This window comes from Erpetoichthys calabaricus, chromosome 4 (genome assembly GCF_900747795.2).
Source record: "Erpetoichthys calabaricus chromosome 4, fErpCal1.3, whole genome shotgun sequence".
NCBI classification, from domain to species: Eukaryota; Metazoa; Chordata; class Cladistia; order Polypteriformes; family Polypteridae; genus Erpetoichthys; species Erpetoichthys calabaricus.
The window spans coordinates 23,162,903-23,182,440 of NC_041397.2; the positions used below are offsets into that span (position 1 = coordinate 23,162,903).

Sequence of the window (19,538 nt, forward strand, 5' to 3'; positions counted from 1 at the left end):
CTTTGCTGTCTCTGACTATGAGTTTGTCAAGGAAACCTTCTCCTGGTATTTTGTGCTACTCCCAATCATCTATGGAAACATCACATGACACTTGACAGGTTGAACAATGTCCTTGTAAAAATACTATGTACCATAGTTTTTTTTATTTTATTTTATTTCCTCACATTTATTAAATTGGGCTTAGCTAGTCTGTCTGTTTCGATTTCATTGTGCATTTGTGAACTTCTGTTCATCAGATATGCCTTATTTCCCTTTTTCTTTTTCATTGGACATTCTAGCCCTTTACATTCCCTCATTCTTTGTGCTTCTTGTTGCCTTCCAGCCCTGGTTTGGAGACAAAACACACAGACATATGGCACTTCATACGGTTTACTATGTTATGCTTTGATAATAGGACATTTCCACCCTCTTGTGGTAGTCCTATGACATTATGCCCAAACTGGGGCATAGATGTTAAACAGACGCTTATCGCTTTATATATATACTAGTCATTTAGCCCGTTACAATAACGGGCGCTAGAACAGTAGTGCATAAACATTAGTAGAACAGTCTATATTAAATGGCAAGGGATTTTGACCTCATTCTTTTTGTTGGTCGTACTTCTCTTTCTTTCAGCCTTTCTTTTGTTGATGTTTACTTGCTGAGCTGACCGTTCTTCGTGGGCTGCCGCCGTGTATTGTGTGTCTTTAATTTTCTGTGACAGTAATACTGTCTTGTACAGCTCTATTCAATAAGGGCACGCACAAAAAGGTGAACTTCAAAAGGGCGACCTCAATTGAGCGCGGCGAATAAAGGCGTTCATAGATAATTTAGTTCTAATGGCTCTGGAATATGTGAAGAGCGACAAAGGTGCAGATCTTTATTTACGCGCGCCTTTATTCGCTGCGCCCAATTGAGGTCGTCCTTTTGAGGCTCGCCTTTTTGTGCGCGTCCTTATTGAAGGATACCGTCTTGTACGTCCGCTGGCTTGTACGTCCGTAATATACCTTTAATTTTCTCTGGCAGTAATACAGGCGTGCGCGTCGGTAATATGCCTTTAATCTCCTCTGATAATACTGGCTTGTATGTTGCTGTAATATGCGTCACTGTGTTGTGTACCTTTAATTTCCTCTCGCAGTAATACTGGTTTGTATTTCCGTAAAACGCCTCTAACTTTCTCTGACAGTAATATCGCGCATCACACCGTGACCCGCGCATGCGCACTTCATTAGAAGACACCCACACACGGACACCTGGACACACATAGGGATTTTATATATATAGATATATTTATTATATAAAGAAAAACCCTGCGATGAGACAAGACTTTTTGAAGAGATAATTTCAAGTCCCGCGAAATGAGACTTTGGCCATGAGATTATTTTCAAGTCACGCCCTCCTCTCAACCATATTCAACCACGCACACGGTAATCTCACCTCTCATTCGTGTGAATGCTTTTCACAGACACAGTTCCTGCGCTCTCAGCTTTTATAAATTTTAACATTTTCCTCACTTTAAGTTCCCAATTAAAGATGACGTATTATATCCAAGTCTTATTGAAGAATATCATAACGAAGGGTTATCAACAGAAACAATGACTACACAGGCAATCCTAGCACTGAGAAACGATGAAACAAATGAATTAATGCGAAAATGTTGATCGGTTACACTGCAAATTGATTAAATGCGTATCAATTGACTATGCTGAAACAGTTGGTGGTGATCATGCAGAACATGAAAACATCAACTTACAATATCATGAAAAATATCTACAACCGTTAACACCGTCCGGTCTTCCTCTGCATGAATTATTGTAGAAAGAAGGATATATCCAAGAAAGGTAATGTAGCAGGCCTACAGCTTCAGGGGATAACATTAGACAACAATGCCATTCGTATTAAAACGTTAACAGTTTCCCATTAGAATAGCTTTTGGAAAGACAATTAACAAATCTCAGAGCCAAACATTTGAAAAAGACATTTTATTTAATAGAGAGAAAGAAACGAAATTCAATCACAGGCAGTTATACTATGTGTTGTCACGATCAAAGTCCAAAGACAGAATCAAAATTCTTGCGATATTGACGAAAGTTTAATTCAAAAATTGTTTTTACTGAAGTTTTACAGTAAAAGTCTAAGTTTAAAAGTATTTGTGTGTTAATTTCAAATCTAAACAGAACATAATCGTATTACGCACGAATAACTCTAACGCAACATAAAACATAATTTACTTTCAAATTATTATGCTTTACTATTTGTTAATATGATTAATTACTCGTTGTAATGTAAAATAGTTAGTTCTATTATGCATATGTAACAACCCCCATGAAAATAACATTCATCCGCATCCCCGTATGCAAACAGCACAACCGCAAAGTGGCTAGCATGTAGCGCCAGCCCGGGGGCGAGCGAAGTGAGCAGGGGGAAAAGCCCCCTAGTATATATATATATATATATATATATATAGGTATATATAGATATAGATATTATACAGTCATATGAAAAAGTTTGGGAACCCCTCTTAATTCTTTGGATTTTTGTTTCTCATTGGCTGAGCTTTCAAAGTAGCAACTTCCTTTTAATATATGACATGCCTTATGGAAACAGTAGGATTTCAGCAGTGACATTAAGTTTATTGGATTAACAGAAAATATGCAATATGCATCAAAACAAAATTAGACAGGTGCATAAATTTGGGCACCTCAACAGAGATATGACATCAATACTTAGTTGAGCCTCCTTTTGCTAATCTAACAACCTCTAGACCAGTGGTTCTCAATCTGTGGGGCAGGACCCCCTAGGGGGGCGCAAAGTAACAAAAAGGGGGGCGTGAAGATGTGAAAAAAAGAAAACAAGAATCTAAAATATGAAAAATACATCTATTGAAACCAAAACAAATTAACTTAAACTAAATTCTGATACTAAAAAAATAAATATAGAGTTAGATAAATGTTGATAAAAGTTAAGTAGGTATAATAAAATATGCACCTATGATATATCATTAATTAAAAAAGAACAAATTGATATTAGTGGGCTCCTTTCAAAAAAACATTAGGGGGGGGCGCGATTAAAACTGTTATGAATACTCGGGTCACAAATACTTAAAGGTTGAGAAATGCTGCTCTAGATGCTGTCCTCCTATAGCCTTTGATGAGTGTCTGGATTCTTGATGGAGGTATTGTTGACCATTCTTCATACAAAATCTCTCCAGTTCAGTTCAATTTGATGGCTGTTGAGCATGGACAACCTGCTTCAAATCATCCCATAGATTTTCTATGATATTCAAGTCAATGGACTGTGACAGCCATTCCAGAACATTGTACTTCTCCCTCTGCATGAATGCCTTTGTAGATTTCGAACTGTGTTTTGGGTCATTGTCTTGTTGGAATATCCAACCCCTGCGTAACTTCAACTTTGTGACTGTTATCTTTTTTGTTGTAAGTAAATTATTATACAGGCTGAGAGAGGTTCCCAAACTTTTTCATATGACTGTATATATATATATATATATATATATATATATATATATATATATATATATATATATATATATATATATATATATATATATACATATACAGTATATTCACGGCATTCGTAGTCTGTGTCACAATCTGATTGTATGGGTGGTTACCTACCAGGTAACGCTTGTGGTTGGCCAGCAATCTGCTAACATCCGCCAGGTGCCCTCAGTTTGTGAGGAGCAGATCATAGAATGGTTGAAATAGTTTACTGTCAAATAAATGCAAAGAATACACGACACGTGTTTCGCCCTCATTCTGGGCTCATCAGGCGTACACACTCCACTGCACTCCCTCTGGGAATCGAACCTCGGACCTCAATTCCCGAGAGGGAGTGCAGTGGAGTGTGTACGCCTGATGAGCCCAGAATGAGGGCGAAACACGTGTCGTGTACTCTTTGCATTTATTTGACAGTAAACTATTTCAACCATTCTATACAGTATATATACACACACACACACGTATATATACAGAACAAACACACACAAAGTATATACTATATATAAATACTGTACTTATTACAATATTATTATTTATGTTTATACATTCTGTTTTATCATGGAGACTGATTGAACATGTATTTAAGAATTTCACTGTGCTGTGTACATGTGACAGTATGATGGCTGCTGCTGCTACTACTACTAAATTTATGGCACGCACTATTTGATTATATTGCTTTGGCTTCCTTACTTTTTCTGGTTTATAAACAGTAAAGCTGTTGACTGTGCCATTTTAGCTACTCTGCATTCCAAAAAGACAGCACTCTCTGAACTTCTCACAGCTTCTTTCTATTTACAGATTCTCAGCGAATGTTATTTACAACAGCCTCCCATTACCACTTCCAAGATCATCCAAAAATGCCTGTTGTCGGACTTTGATGCTCGAGGATTTAAGGGAATACCACCAGCCATGCCACGTGAACCAGATAAGGCCGTTGTCATTCTTTCCTGTGTATGATCCACTCCTGTAGTATTTCCCATTGAGATTTGCTGCATGGCACCTACAAAAAAATGGAAAATAAAAATATGTGATGAAGTGTATACCAGCTATTAGTGTCATAGACAAGGGCTTTACGTGACACTGTACCAGTCTTCCAACTTGTGGCTCAAAAGTTAAAGCAATGAACTCTCACAGCCCTGCTTGTTCACTATGCTAGTCATTTTCCTCCTCTGTGTTTGTTTGTTTATCAGAATCATGGATTACAAAACAGACAATCATATTGCCAAAGGTGCCATCATAATAAAGTTCAAAGTTAAGAAACTGCTGTGCTCATTGCATTCTGAATAAAACTCAGGAAAAAATGGAGACATTTAGCTATTTGACCATCAAAAGATAACATTCCATTATGTAGGTTGTCTTATATTATAAACTAGTCATTTAGCCCGTTACAATAACGGGCGCTAGAACAGTAGTGCATAAACATTAGTAGGAACAGTCTACATTAAATGGCAAGGGACTTTGACCTCATTCTTTTTGTTGGTCGTATTTTTCTTTCTTTCAGCCTTTCTTTTGTTGATGTTTACTTGCTGAGCTGATTGTTCTTCGTGGGCTGCCGCCGTGTATTGTGTGTCTTTAATTTTCTGTGACAGTAATACTGTCTTGTACGGCTCTATTCAATAAGGGCGCGCACAAAAAGGCGAGCTTCAAAAGGGCGACCTCAATTGAGCGCGGCGAATAAAGGTGTTCGTAGATAATTTAGTTCAAATGGCTCTGGAATATGTGAAGAGCAACAAAGGTGCAGATCTTTATTTACACGCGCCTTTATTTGCTGCGCCCAATTGAGGTCGCCCTTTTGAGGCTCGCCTTTTTGCGTGCGCCCTTATTGAAGGATACCGTCTTGTACGTCCGCTGGCTTGTATGTCCGTAATATACGTTTAATTTTCTCTGGCGGTAATACAGGCGTGCGCGTCAGTAATATGCCTTTAATCTCCTCTGACAGTAATACTGGCTTGTATGTGGCTGTAATATGCGTCACTGTATTGTGTACGTTTAATTTCCTCTCGCAGTAATACTGGTTTGTATTTCTGTAAAACGCCTCTAACTTTCTCTGACAGTAATATCGCGCATCGCACCGTGCCCCGCGCATGCGCACTTCATCAGAAGACACCCACATACGGACACCTGGACGCACACAGGGATTTTATATATATAGATTAGATTATAGATTTAAGTGTGCTCAATCTATTTCTGATATGAGAACTTCTCTCCCACAAACCATTTTCGTGAGATATCATATTGAGTGAAAAAATGTCATTTTGGAAAAAAAATCTGATATTATTTCATGCTTATAATATTATTTAAACTGTATTTTAAGCTGAAGAATTGAAGACTTCATCATTCTTAATGTCAGTTGAGGTGGAAACAACCCAAAATCAAGTATTTGATACTCATATTTGTTTTCTTAATTGGTACTTTTTTCTCTCTTTTCATTACTTTTGTACAGGAATTTGTATTTAGAAGGTTAGAGAGATGTATTTTTATTATCCAGAGGAGAAAAAGATTTTGTTTAAATGGTTTTTACGGGAATATGCAAGGTCGAGTTGATCCATCCATTACCTTAACTAGATAACAGGTAAACAAATGGTAAAAGTCATCAAAAGTTATTGGTCTTACAAATTCTTGAGAGGGGTACGTAGAACATAAAAAGAAGTGGCGCAGAGTGCTGTTAGCGAACCTTTCACTCCCGGAATGTTCACTAGCACCTCAGCTGTCTGACAGTGAAGGTTGCTTTATTTTTACAGTCCTGCTTTTGTGTTAGTGAAATACGTCACCTGCTTCCACAAACAACCCCAACAATTTTTCTTACATTTGTGGGGAATTCACCACTGTAACAGAGCAAAAGACAGTTACACCCTTTGTGAAAAAAAGCCAACCGTCTTTATTTGGATTGCAGGGTTGGTAAAGTTTGGGCTACAAAATTTTAAAAATATGTTTTTTTCATTTTCTTATAAACCTTCATCTTTCAAAAACTGGACATGGCAGAGCAATTTTTAAAGGGAGTATATACATATGTACGTATACTGTATCTTATATAACTACGAGTGCTTTGTTAAGTGTGTGTGTCTGTCTGTCAGGCCCAGAAGTGCGAGACTGCAGCATGAAGCTCAGAGTAAGCGACTCTGTTGCCAAAGTCAAACCATCGAGAAAAGAGAAACTCGCTTAGCCACTGATACACAAACGAGGTGAGCACATCGGCAAAACAAAACCTCCGAAGAGAGAGAAACTTGCTTAGTCACTGATAGATAACGGAGGTGAGTGTGTCGGCAAGATGAAACCACTGACGAAAGAGAACCTCATTTAGCCACTAATGCACAACTGATATGATTGATTGGTTGAAGTGCCAGAATCCATGGTTTCTAGGAGCCCAGCTTTTTACAGCACAGGTTACATCTGCCCAAAATAATTAAAGGAACACTTTGAAAACACATCAGATCTCAATTCGAAAAAAAATCCTGCTTGATATCTCTACTGATGTGGACTGAGTAAGGTGTTAGGAACGAAAGGATGCCACATCGTTTGATGGGAATGAAAATGATCAACCTACAGACTGGCTGAATTCAGAGACACCCCGAAAATCAAAGTGAAAAAATGATGCGGCAGGCAGGCGAGTCCATTTTGCTGAAATTTCATTGCAGCAACTCCAAATCGTACTCAGTAGTTTGTATGGCCCCCACGTGCTTGTATGCATGCCTGACAACGTCCTAATGAGACGACGGATGGTGTTCTGGGGGATGTCCTCCCAGATCTGGACCAGGGCATCACTGAGCTCCTGGACAGTCTGAGATGCAACCTGGCAGTGTCAGATGGACCGAACATAATGTCGCAGAGGTGTTCTATTGGATTGGGGTCAGGCAAGTGAGAATGGGGGCCAGTCAATGGTATCAATTCTTCATCCTCCAGGAACTGCCTGGATACTCTCGCTACATGAGGCCAGGCATTGTTGTGCACCAGTAGGAACCCAGGACCCACTGCACCAACATAGGGTCTGACAATGGGTCCAAGGATTTCATCCCAATACCTAATGGCAGTCAAGGTGCTGTTGTCTAGCCTGTAGAGTTCTGTGTGTCCCTCCACGGATATGCCTCCCCAGACCATCACTGGGCCACCACCAAACCTGTCATGCTGAATGATGTTACAGGCAGCATAACATTCTCCACGTCTTCTCCAGACCCTTTCACGTCTGTCACATGTGCTCAGGGTGAACCTGCTCTCATCTGTGAAAAGCACAGGGCGCCAGTGGTGGACCTGCCAATTCTGGTATTCTATGGCAAATGCCAATCGGTGCCGAGCAGTGAGCACAGGGCCCACTAGAGGACGTCGGGCCCTCAGGCCACCCTCATGAAGTCTGTTTCTGATTGTTTGGTCAAAGACATTCACACCAGTGGCCTGCCCAAAGGATCAGATACCGGTCAGTCCTGCTGATGGGTTAAGGATCTTCTATGGCCCTGTCCAGCTCTCCTAGAGTAATTGCCTGTCTCCTGGTATCTCCTCCATGCCCTTGAGACTGTGCTGGGAGATGCAGCAAACCTTCTGGCAATGGCACGTATTGATGTGCCATCCTGGAGAAGTTGGACTACCTGTGCCACCTCTGTACAGTCCAGGTATCGCCTCATGCTACCAGTAGTGACACTGACTGCAGCCAAATGCAAAACAAGTGAAAAAACAGATGAGGAGGGAAAAATGTCAGTGGCCTCTGTGATAAGCTGCCCGGACACAGACAGACGGACACCATATTAAAGTCCACCACACGTTTATTGCGCATAATTACAGTCCAATAAAGTGCACAACCCAGTGCCTCAAGCACCAAACTCCCCCAAAGTCCAGGCCTCTCTCAGTCTCTGCCTGTTCTTCAGGCTGCCTCCACTCTCCTGCACACAAACCTTCTCCACTCCTCACCCGAGTCCAGTCCTTCTTTGCAGGGAGGCGGCCCCTTTTATAAGTGCCCGGATGGGCTCCAGGTGATCCCCAACACTCCCTAGACACTCCCCTGTGTGGCGGAAGTGCCGGCTGTGTTCCCGGAAGCCCTCCGGGTGTTCCCAGTCTTCTTCCCCCCAGTACTTCCTGGTGTGGCGGAAGTGTTGGGGTTCCGGGTCCTTCAGCCATACGGGCGCCCCCTGGCAGAGACCACGGGCCCCTACAGGGTTGGGCTTCCAAGCCCTGCACCCGTGGCCCCTAAAGGAACCAGGGCGGTTGCCCTCTCGTGGTCTGGAGGAGGCATGAGCCCTCCTCCTGTCTTCCTGGGCGTCCCGGAACCGTTCCTGTTTTGGGGGTTGTCTCATTGTTGCCCCTCTTAATTTCATTAACACCAAAGCAGCAGAAACTGATTAACAACCCCCTCTGCTACTTAACTGACCGGATCAATAGCCCAGAAGTTTCATTGACTTGATGCTATTCTCTGATTAAAAAGTGTTCCTTTAATTTTTTTGAGCAGTATATATATATATTGTTACACACATGTGACTAGGAAGGAGCTGAGTGGACCAAATGGAGGTAATTACCCACCAGGCCAGGGGGTGGGAGGGTGCACTAAACCTTATCTCTGTTATCTCTACAGACCAAATATGGGAAAACCTGCCTGATTTAACATCACTTCTGGTTCCGGTGCATAGACTGACGTCACTTCTAGTTCCGACCAGATGACATCACTTTCGGTTCATGGCTTATAAAGCCCCCATTTTCCAAAACCACATCAGTTCAGTCTTGGAACTCAAACCAAACAGATCATTCCTGTTTTCAATACCCTTTTGCAGCCAGTGACAATATAAGGGTGGCTGCCCCAAACCTTTTTCATGTGTTGAGACTACCTCTTTTACAGTGGCGTAGCCAGCAGGATCATGGCCTCCTTTTGGAACTGGAAGCCAGACCAGAGCATGGTCTCAACACACGCTCGTGCCAACCAACTGAAGAGCACTCAGGTAGGAGAATACCGTTCCCAAGTTGCCGAGTGGGTTCTGACGGTGTGTGTCCAAGTCAAGTCAAGTCAAGTCAACTTTATTTATAAAGCACTTTACATACAACAGCCGCTGACCAAAGTGCTGAACATAGGCTAAAATAAATTTTAAACAAAAACAAAATAATAAATAAGTAAAATAAAATACAATAAATGAAACTAATTAAAACATAGTAAACACAAGTAAACAGAGTTAATACAGAGTAAAATCAACTGCTCACACAGGATCAAACGCCAAACCAAAGAGGTAAGTCTTAAGAGCAGACTTAAAAATGGGCAGTGAGGAGGCCTGTCTAATGTGGATCGGCAGTGAATTCCAGAGCCTTGGAGCCACAACGGAAAAAGCCCTATCCCCCCTGAGCTTTCGCTGAGTCCTAGGCACATCCAGAAGCAGCTGACCAGCTGATCTGAGTGAGCGGGAAGGAGAGTGCATATGCAGCAGCTCAGCGAGGTAGGGCGGAGCAAGCCCATTTAAGGACTTAAAAACAAATAAAAGAATCTTAAAATGAACTCTAAACTGAACAGGCAGCCAGTGCAGTGAGGATAACACAGGTGTAATGTGCTCATTTTTTCGCGTGCCAGTTAAAAGGCGTGCAGCAGCATTTTGCACCAGCTGGAGCCGAGACAGGGTGGACTGGCTAACACCAACATACAACGAATTACAATAGTCCAGCCGGGTTGTAATGAAAGAGTGGATTACTGTTGTAAATTGTTCTTTGGAAAGAATGTTTTTTATCTTCGCCAAACGTCTCAGCTGAAAAAAACAAGATTTCACCACCGCGCTGATCTGACCGTCCAGTCTAAAATCCTCATCTATCCTAAAACCCAGATTTGTAATGACAGGTGTACCATATTGTGCAAGGGGACCCAAATCCACAGGAGCAGAAGTAGAAATAGACCCACTGGTGCCCCCAGGACCAAAAACTATAACCTCTGTCTTATTTTCATTAAAATTTAAGAAGTTTACTGCCATCCAAGCTTTCACCTCTTCTAGGCACATAACCAAAGTTTGTATGGAGTAAGCATCCTTGCGTTTGAGGGGTACATAAACCTGAGTATCGTCTGCATAACAATGGAAAGCAATTTTATGCTTTCTAAGAATAGAAAGTCCAGGGAATCTGGTGTTTGTTCCGACCCAGAAACCTCTAAAGAGGACCTGGGACCGTAGGCAAGGGACCTACAGACGAGGACCAGGTTCAGAAAGTAATGCTGCGGGGACTTATTATGGGTTTCCGAGGATGGGGACTGATCCCAAAAGCCCCACAAAGGCAAGACCCTTTGTGAAAGGTGGGGGTACCTCGGGTTGGCAGGTGAGGAACATAATAACTTGGGAATTTAACCCAGACAACCCCCTCCAGGAGCAAGCCGATGCTCTCTGGTACAAAGTCGGGTGTTGGCTAAGGCCAAATAACAAGAATGACCGACAAATGGTCGAAAAAGTGGCCTGCGCCTTATTAATAAATGCACTGCCTACTAAACTTGTCCAGCTGACCTGGGGACAATCATATAATGGTATGATCTCTCAACTGAGAATCATCGAAGACTTACCAGCAGAAACCTACTCGGGAGATCCAGAACGGACTCCCTGTGAACCTAGACGGACTTGTGTCCCTGATATTGAATACCATTCCTACATTGCAGAGCATGCTTTGGTGAACTCGGATACATAGCAGAAGGCTCAGCAAAGTAACAAAGGGGTCTGTGGAGAGACACTGGGGGCGGCCGTGCGTTTTTGCTAATCCCCTGGCTTTTTCGCATACAGGAGAAGCGATAATCAATGGTTATAATACATCTTTATTTGATTCTGGCAGTAACATTTCCATTGTTGCTCGCTATCTAATGTTGCTGCGACAATGGCTTAAAATAAAGACCCATCTAACCTGTATTCACGGGGCTGTCCGATCTTACGACTCCACCGCCTGTTACATCTGCCAAGACGGCGTCTTGAAAAAAATGGTGGTGGCAGTTCTAGAAAATCCTCCATTCCCCATGATGCTAGGCCTAGATTGGTCAGACAACAACTGCGGCATAACACTTGCTACTCCCCTAAGAGCACTGTGTACACAGTCCACTGTCCACACCGTGTACACAGCCGGGAGAGGGACAGAATTCGGACAATGACGTGGAAACAGCCGGGCCGACGCAGCGCGATACGTCATCACCCAGCGCTGCTCTGGTTCAGACTGAAACCACTCCCCTTGAGGTCGAATCTGACCCTCTCAGCCATCTGCAATTTCAGTTTAGGCAGACCCCGGCTTTATTTAAAAGGGAGCAATGGAACGATGACTCCCTTAAATTTGCAAAAAATGCAGTGGTCTTAATAAATGGCCAGCGCACAATACACCCCATACCATCAAGGTCCCCACTTTGTGTTAAATAATGACCTTTTGTATCGGGTGGCAGAACATGAGGGAGAGGTGAGGGCCCTGCTCTTAGTCCAATTGACTTACTGGCGACAAATCTGTGAACTAGCTCATACCCACCTCGTGGAGGCCCATCTGGGCCCCAAATAATCTTTAGAGCGGATCAAGCACCGATTTTTCTGGCCTGGGATTAATGAGGAGGTCCGCTGCATTTGCATGTCCTGTCAGGAATGTCAATTGCTGCAGATTCCTAGGAGGGACTGCTCTCCTTTAGTCTCTTTAACCCTGATTGATGTCCCTTTTGAATGTATCGGGGTTGACCTGGTGGGTCCCCTAGAGCCCTCAGCCAGGGGTCATAAATACATAATGGTCCTAGTAGATTACGCCACCCAATATCCTGAAGCTGTTCCCTTGTACTCAGCTACTTCCAAAGCTATTGCATGCGAGTTGGTAGGGGTGTTTGCACGAGGCGGCATCCCTAAAGAAATCCTGATAGATCCAGGGACGCTGTTTACCTCGGAGACGTTCAGAGAGACTGCTAAGTTACTGAAAATAAAACATCATCCTCAAACTAATGGTCTAGTCGAGAGGTTTAATCAAACTCTCAAACAGATGCTACACAAGGCAGTCAATGAGGGCGGAAGGAACTGGGATCAGCTCCTCCCCCTCATCCTTTTTGCATATCGGGAATTGTTATATGGACTACAACCCGAGGTATATTGGATATATTAAAAGAAGGTTGGGAAGAGAAGGCACTTCCCTCTGTAAATATACTTGAGTATATCGTGCAATTACGTGATAGATTTGCAAAAATTAGACCCATCTTAAAAAATCACATGGAAATGGTGCAAGCAGCCCAGGCTCGTTGTTATAACCGTGGTACGTCCCTTCGGGAGTTCTGCCCAGGGGATCGAGTCATGGTATTAGTTCCTAGCTCACATTCCAAATTATTGGCTCATTGGCAAGGCCCATATGAAGTTAAGAAGAGAAAGGGTTTGGTTGATTATTTAGTTATCCAACCTAATCATCGACGCAGAGAGCGTATTTATCATGTTAATTTGCTGAAACCATGGAAGGAGAGGGATCCTGATCCCTCCTCTGGACAGCCCTGCTCACTCTTCACTCATAAAATGAACCTTAACTTCGGTGATAATTTGACTCGCCTGCAGCGACAGGAGCTTGAAGCAGTTATTCTGTCTGTCCCAGAGGAAGTGAAGGAAAAGCCCAGACGAACCTCCCTGGTTGCGCATGACATTGTGACGAGACCAGGGGTTATAGTCAGAGAACACCCATATTAGATTTCCGAAGCAAAAAAGGCAGAAGTGGAGTTGGAGATCAAACGAATGCTGGATCTAGGTGTAATAGAGGAGAGTTATAGTCCCTGGTCCAGTCCCATCGTGTTGGTCAAAAAGCCATACAGAAGTTGGGGGTTTTGCAATGACTTCCGCCAGCTTAACCAAGTCTCCCAATTCGATACCTATCCTATGCCGTAAGTGGATGACCTCCTCGAGTAGCTAGGACATGCCAAATTTTTGACTACCCTTGATATGACAAAAGGGTACTGGCAGTTTTCCTAAACGGACTCTGCGAAGGAAAAGACAGCATTTAGCACCCCTAGCGGACATTGGCAGTATCGTGTACTTCCATTCGGATTACATGGGGCTCCTGCTGCCTTCCAACGTCTGGAGGACAAAGTGCTCCGACCCCATAATTCGTATAGTGCTGCCTATTTGGATGACATTGTCATATATTCCAGCACCTGGAAGGAACACCTACAGCAGGTTAAGGCTGTATTACGGAAACTAGCAAATGCCGATCTTTGTATTAATCCGAAGAAATGCTACTTTGGATTGGTCGAGGCCAAATATTTAGATAGATAGATAGATAGATCTTTATTGTCATTGTCACTTTTACAAAGGAACAACGAAATTGAAGGTGCAATCGACTCAGTGTGAGGAATAAGAGTTAAAAAGACAAAAAGACAAGAAGAGAGAAAATAATAACAAACCGAATAGTAATAAATATACAAATTGCACTTGTTGACTTAAGGTCTTGACTTAGGTTAACCTCAAACCACAATGCTCCTAGGTAGATGCCATAATGAATTGGCCCCATCCGATAACCTAGCGGGCTAATATCACCAGTTTATACCCTAGTTTTCCAAGAGAGCCACACCCTTGACAAATCTTACAAAGATGTGGTATGGAATGATGCTATAGACGCTGCATTTAGTGACCTTAAGCAGGCCCTTACGTCAGCTCCTGTTTTGAAAGCACCTGTTTTTCTTTGCTTTTCATTCTCCAGACGAACGCTTCGGGCACAGGTCTTGGTGCTGTGCTGAGCCAGAGCGTTGATGGAGTTGAACACTCTGTTATGTACCTGAGTCGGAAACTGTTGGACCGGGAAACCAGGTATGCGGCAGTGGAGTGGGAGGCTTTGGCGATTAAATTGCTGATTACTCAGCTGTAGTACTACCTCTTGGGACATAAGTTCACCCTGGTGACTGACCATGCACCTTTACAGTGGATGGCGTTACACAGGAATTCAAATGTTCCCGTGCCCAGACTGATGTCACTTCCAGTTCCAACCAGATGACATCACTTCCGGTTCATGGCTTATAAAGCCGCTATTTTCCATCAGTTCAGTCAGATCATTCCTGTTTTCAATACCCTTTTGCAGCCAGGGACAATATACGGGTGGCTGCCTCAAACCTTTTTTCGTGTGTTGAGACTGCTTCTTTTACAATATATATACAGGGGGTCCTCGGGTTACAACGTCGCGACATATGACGTTTCGAGTTTACGCTCACTTCCATAAAAACTTTTAAAAAATTGAGACGCGAGTGTTTCGGATTACGCTGTTAGCATTGTACTTACAGACTTACGGTTGCGGGTGGCGAAAGTACGTGGCGTATGAGTGAGGGAGTTGCTGAACTACAGTAGTTTGGTTGCGTGCTGCGAAAGTACGCGGCGTATGAGTGAGGGAGTTGGCAAACTACAGGTAGTTTGGTTGAGGTGACTTTTTGGCTCTTATCATGGCTTCTAAACGAAAGTCAGAGTCTTCAGATGGTAGTGCTTTGAAGAAGAGGAAAGCCATCACGATGGAAGTGAAATTAGATATTTTAAAGAGATCAGAAAAAGGAGAATCAGCAACGAACATCGGCCACGCGCTAAGCCTTAGCCGCTCTACCGTAGCAACAATTATCAAGGATAAAGACCGTATCCTAGAGCATGTAAAGGGATCAGCCCCTATGAAATCGACTGTGATTACTAAACAGTGAAGTGGCACAATGAATGAGATGGAAAGATTGCTAATTTTGTGGCTGGAAGACCAGCATCAGCAGCGTATACCAGTAAGTCTAATGTTGATTCAGGAGAAGGCTAAACGATTGTTTCAGGCAATAAAAAGTGAAAAGGGGGAAGGGAGTGAAAGTGTAGAGTTTGTGGCTAGCAGGGGTTGGTTCATGCGTTTCAAAGCTTGTGCCAACTTGCATAACCTTATGGTACAGGGTGAAGCTGCTAGTGGGGATGACAAAGCAGCAAGCGCATTTCCTAATAGGTTGGCTGAATTAATTAAAGAGGGGGGCTACTTTGCTGAACAAGTGTTTACTGTTGACGAGACAGGCCTTTTTTGGAAGCGTATGCCTAACAGGACCTATATCTCCAAGGAGGAGAAGATGGCACCAGGCCATAAAGCTGGCAAGGAGAGACTGACTTTGCGTTTTGGAGGGAATGCTGCAGGTGACTTCAAACTCAAGCCTTTGTTGGTGTACCAGGCAGAGAATCCAAGGGCGCTGAAGGGCATTTGGAAGGGTCAACTGCCTGTTGTCTGGAGGTCTAACAAGAAGTCATAGGTGACACTTTAGATTATTGAGGAGTGGTTTTCCAGCCATTTTGTGCCAGCAGTGAAGGACTACTGTGTTAGCAAGGGACCACCTTTTAAGGTGTTGCTAGTGCGGGACAATGCCCCAGGTCACCCTGCCCACTTGAGTGACTTTAACCCTAATGTCAAGGTGGTTTACCTTCCACCTAATACCACTGCCCTTTTACAGCCCACAGACTAAGGTGTCATTGCCTCTTTCAAGGCCTACTACCTTAATGGAACTGAGAAGGACAAGAACCTGACACTCAAAGACTTTTGGAAGTCTTATAACATTTACAATGCTGTACAAAACATTGCTTTTGCCTGGGATGAAGTGAGGCGAACAAACTTAAATGGTGTGTGGAAAAAACTGTGCCCCCAGTTTGTGTATGACTTCCATGGCTTTGAGGAGTTAGTGGAGGCTGTAACAGAGAAGGTTGTTGCCATGGGTAAACAGCTTAATTTGGATGTGGAAGCTGAGGACGTCACAGAGTTACTGGCATCACATGGAGAGGAGCTGTCTGCTGAGGACCTCATTCAGCTGGAGAAGCAACTGATTGAAGAGAAAGAGATAGAAACCCCAGAACCCAACAGATTTACCACCAAGGGTTTGGCAAAAGGTTTTTATATGATAGAGGATGGGATGGCAAAATATCAGGCTGAGGACCCCAGTGATGACAGATTCAGTAAGGTCTACAGAGCTGTTATGGATGCCTTGCAATGCTATAGGCAGATTTTGGAAGATAAGAAGTCACCAACCTTCCAGACTAGTCTGGAACAATTCTTTAAGAAGGCAGAGAGGCCTGCAACAGATCCTGTGCCCTCTTCATCGGCTGCTTCTCGAGATGAAACACCTGTAGTACAGGTAGAATCATCTCCAGCTTCCTCCTCCCAATAGGTCACTCTCTCCCACCTTGCAATGCCCCTTCCAGTGTGCAAGACAACCACAGGAAAAAAGGAATTTTTTTTACACTCATTTTTTGTCATTTTTTTCTGTTACTACAGTACAGTTTACAGTATAGAATATCATTATATCCGTTTTCTGTGGCTTAGTTGGGTTTTTCTGTTCTAGATTATTATTTTATAACTGTGTTAGGATAGATAAGTGACTTAGGCTAGGGTGTGTTTCGACTTACACCAAAATTCGGGTTACATCACTGTCGTAGGAACAGAACTGTGTCGTAACCCGAGGACCCCCTGTATATATATAAATATATATATATATATATATAATATATATATATATATATATATATATATATATATATATATATATATACAGTATATATATATATATTTGCGGACCAGTGTAGTGTAGACTACAATGATAATTAAATAATATTTTATTAGAATAAACAGAATAGCCGTGTTTGCCTCTTTTTCTGACAGCCAATAGCGTGCTTTTTGACGGAGCTGGCAATGTACGAAGGGTTAACAGCTGTGGTGATTTCAGCAGCAATCTTGGCCCTTTGTTTCTTTTTATTGTATGTAAAATCCAAGACATCAAACAGACAAGTTTCTTTTCTGTTTTTGTGGTCCACAGCCCCCAGGTTGCCTGACAGAGTCGGAGCTGTATAACGGGTTAATCGTTGCAGTGAGTTAAGCTGCAGTGCACAAAACACCAGATATCAGACAGATGAGCTTCTCTTTTATTTGTGAGATTTCTTTTCCCTCATCACTACATTTTATGCATTGTACTTTTGGCTGAACGTTCATTGGTTCTCAATTCTCACACACAAAGAGCCTGTCCATCTGACCAGACAGAAAATCAAACATGTCTGATTAGCCACTCTCAGACTAGTCGGTCTCCGTTGGTGGGTATGTCTCCTTAGACGATCATCTTCACAGGAGCGTGCCACTGATTGCCTCCAACTGGTTAAGATTATGGAAAGGATGGCTACATCTGTAAATCGTTACAAAAGTCGTGTAATATGACGTAGCCTTAAGCCATGTTGAGGGAATGTTTGCAAGAGCACAAGATCCTGAAGGAACCTTTTCTTGTGAATAATGCATGTCAGAAAGCTGGAACACAAATTAGAGCACCTATCTCTTACACAGTATATATTTCTCTTCTAGTTCGTCCTGCTTCCACTTCAAAACCGGTCCTGCCCACACGCAGCCGACACGGCAATTCTCGATTCCTATTCGCCCTCTTCCATGCCATGCACTATACTGGCCTGCTGAGCATAATACATCCAACAAGTACTCAAGGTGCTGCCACAACGATAAAATAGCTTTACCACCCTTGAGGGAGCCACCTGTGTCTTTACAACAGCTTCTTACACAGCAAACATCAGAGGCTAAAAATTATTGTGAACACATTCGAGAATACAACTCTTCTCTAGCGTTTGCTTCCATGGGTGCACAGATAACTCAACGTCCAGGCCACGGACCATACTCTTTTAAAATACATGGGCAAATTTATCACCAAATCTCTCCACTATACGCTAACACTTCTACCTCTCCAGGATATTGACAGTTGCATGTTTTTGACACAGTGCAAGCTACTGAAGTACGCTTACAAAATAAAGAAAACTCTGCATGTAGTGAAAATGTACTTCTCCAGCTAGATTCCATGCTCAGAGCCATCAACCCCTTCACTAAATCATACAAACACATGCATGAAATCACTCAGTCCAATCCAACAGCATCTGTACGAATGGTTTTCAAGGAAAACCTTGGGCAGGATTTACAACGATACAATGCTCCAACATTGTAGCAATTTTCGTCAGAGAAGATTGCGAAACGCCTGCCGAAAGGGACATTTGCATCTATCCCATAGACAACTCCTGTAAACAGATTTCCACGCTCAATATGAATTGCAATCCTATGGTTTACCCACTTTTATTTCCTTACGGAGACATTGGCTGGCACAAAGATTTACAACATGTTCCCGATAAAAGAACCACCAAGCGAATAAGGCTTACTCAATGCCAATTTTATGCGTACAGATTAGCAATGAGGAATGCATTTAGTATTTTGCACTCCAGCGGCAAACTATTCCAACAGTACGTCGTAGATGCGTATGTTAAAACGGAGGGCATACGTCTCAACGATCTCAGATTACATGAACAAGATCTGCACGTGGAACTATCAGACGCAATGCAAGCAAACGCTGAAAATAACAACATACGTGTAGGCAAAATGATCATATTACCATCCACATTTCCAGGACGTCCAAGATACATGCAACAAAACTATCAGGATGCCATGGCCATAGTACGTAAATTCGGAAAGCCTGATTTTTTTTATCACTTTCACATGTAATCCTGCTTGGCCGGAAATTCTATATGCACACTGCGTCTTTCAAGAAGTATTTATTTCTTATTGATTTCTGAATTCCTTTCTCATCGTTTTCCGTTCCTATTCTTTACTCCGCCGTATGCTACAGCGGGTGTCGGCTAGTTGTCTTATATTATACTTAAAACAGTAGCAGAACCAGGGTTTCATAAACGGATGGGCCTAAATTTGTCCCAAATAGGTGCAATGTTACTTTTTATTACTGCTAAATATACAATAAATAAAAATAATGTACGCATCCAGTCATACCAAGGCAAAAAGTGTCATTGTTTGTTTTTTATTGTTTTTTGGATGTCTAGTTGCATTTAATGGGAATGGGTCATGTATGGTTTGTAAAGTGTGTCACTGTGGGTTGGCTCAGGTTGTTCAAGCAATTGACATCTATTGAAGTGGGACACTCCCCCCATACTCCCCCACTGAGGAATCTGTCGAGCATCATGGATCTCAAAGACACTAAGAAGGGCAATATTGGGTCACAAAATCAAAAAAGTTTAAGAAATCCTGGGAGCAGATTGAAACTTACCTTAATGCAGAGGAGATTTTGTGTAAAAGCCCACTGGTGGG

General features: G+C 42.6%; 1 protein-coding gene across 1 annotated transcript in view; it reads right to left on the bottom strand.

Moving 5' to 3' along the window:
• Positions 1–4,098: 4,098 nt before the first annotated feature.
• Positions 4,099–19,538, bottom strand: part of fgl1b (fibrinogen like 1B) — a 38,643-nt gene continuing 23,203 nt past the window's right edge. The window contains exon 7 of the mRNA XM_028799252.2: positions 4,099–4,500. Coding sequence (XP_028655085.2) covers positions 4,317–4,500 — 184 coding nt within the window. The 3' untranslated portion in view covers positions 4,099–4,316. The remainder of the gene's footprint in view (positions 4,501–19,538) is intronic.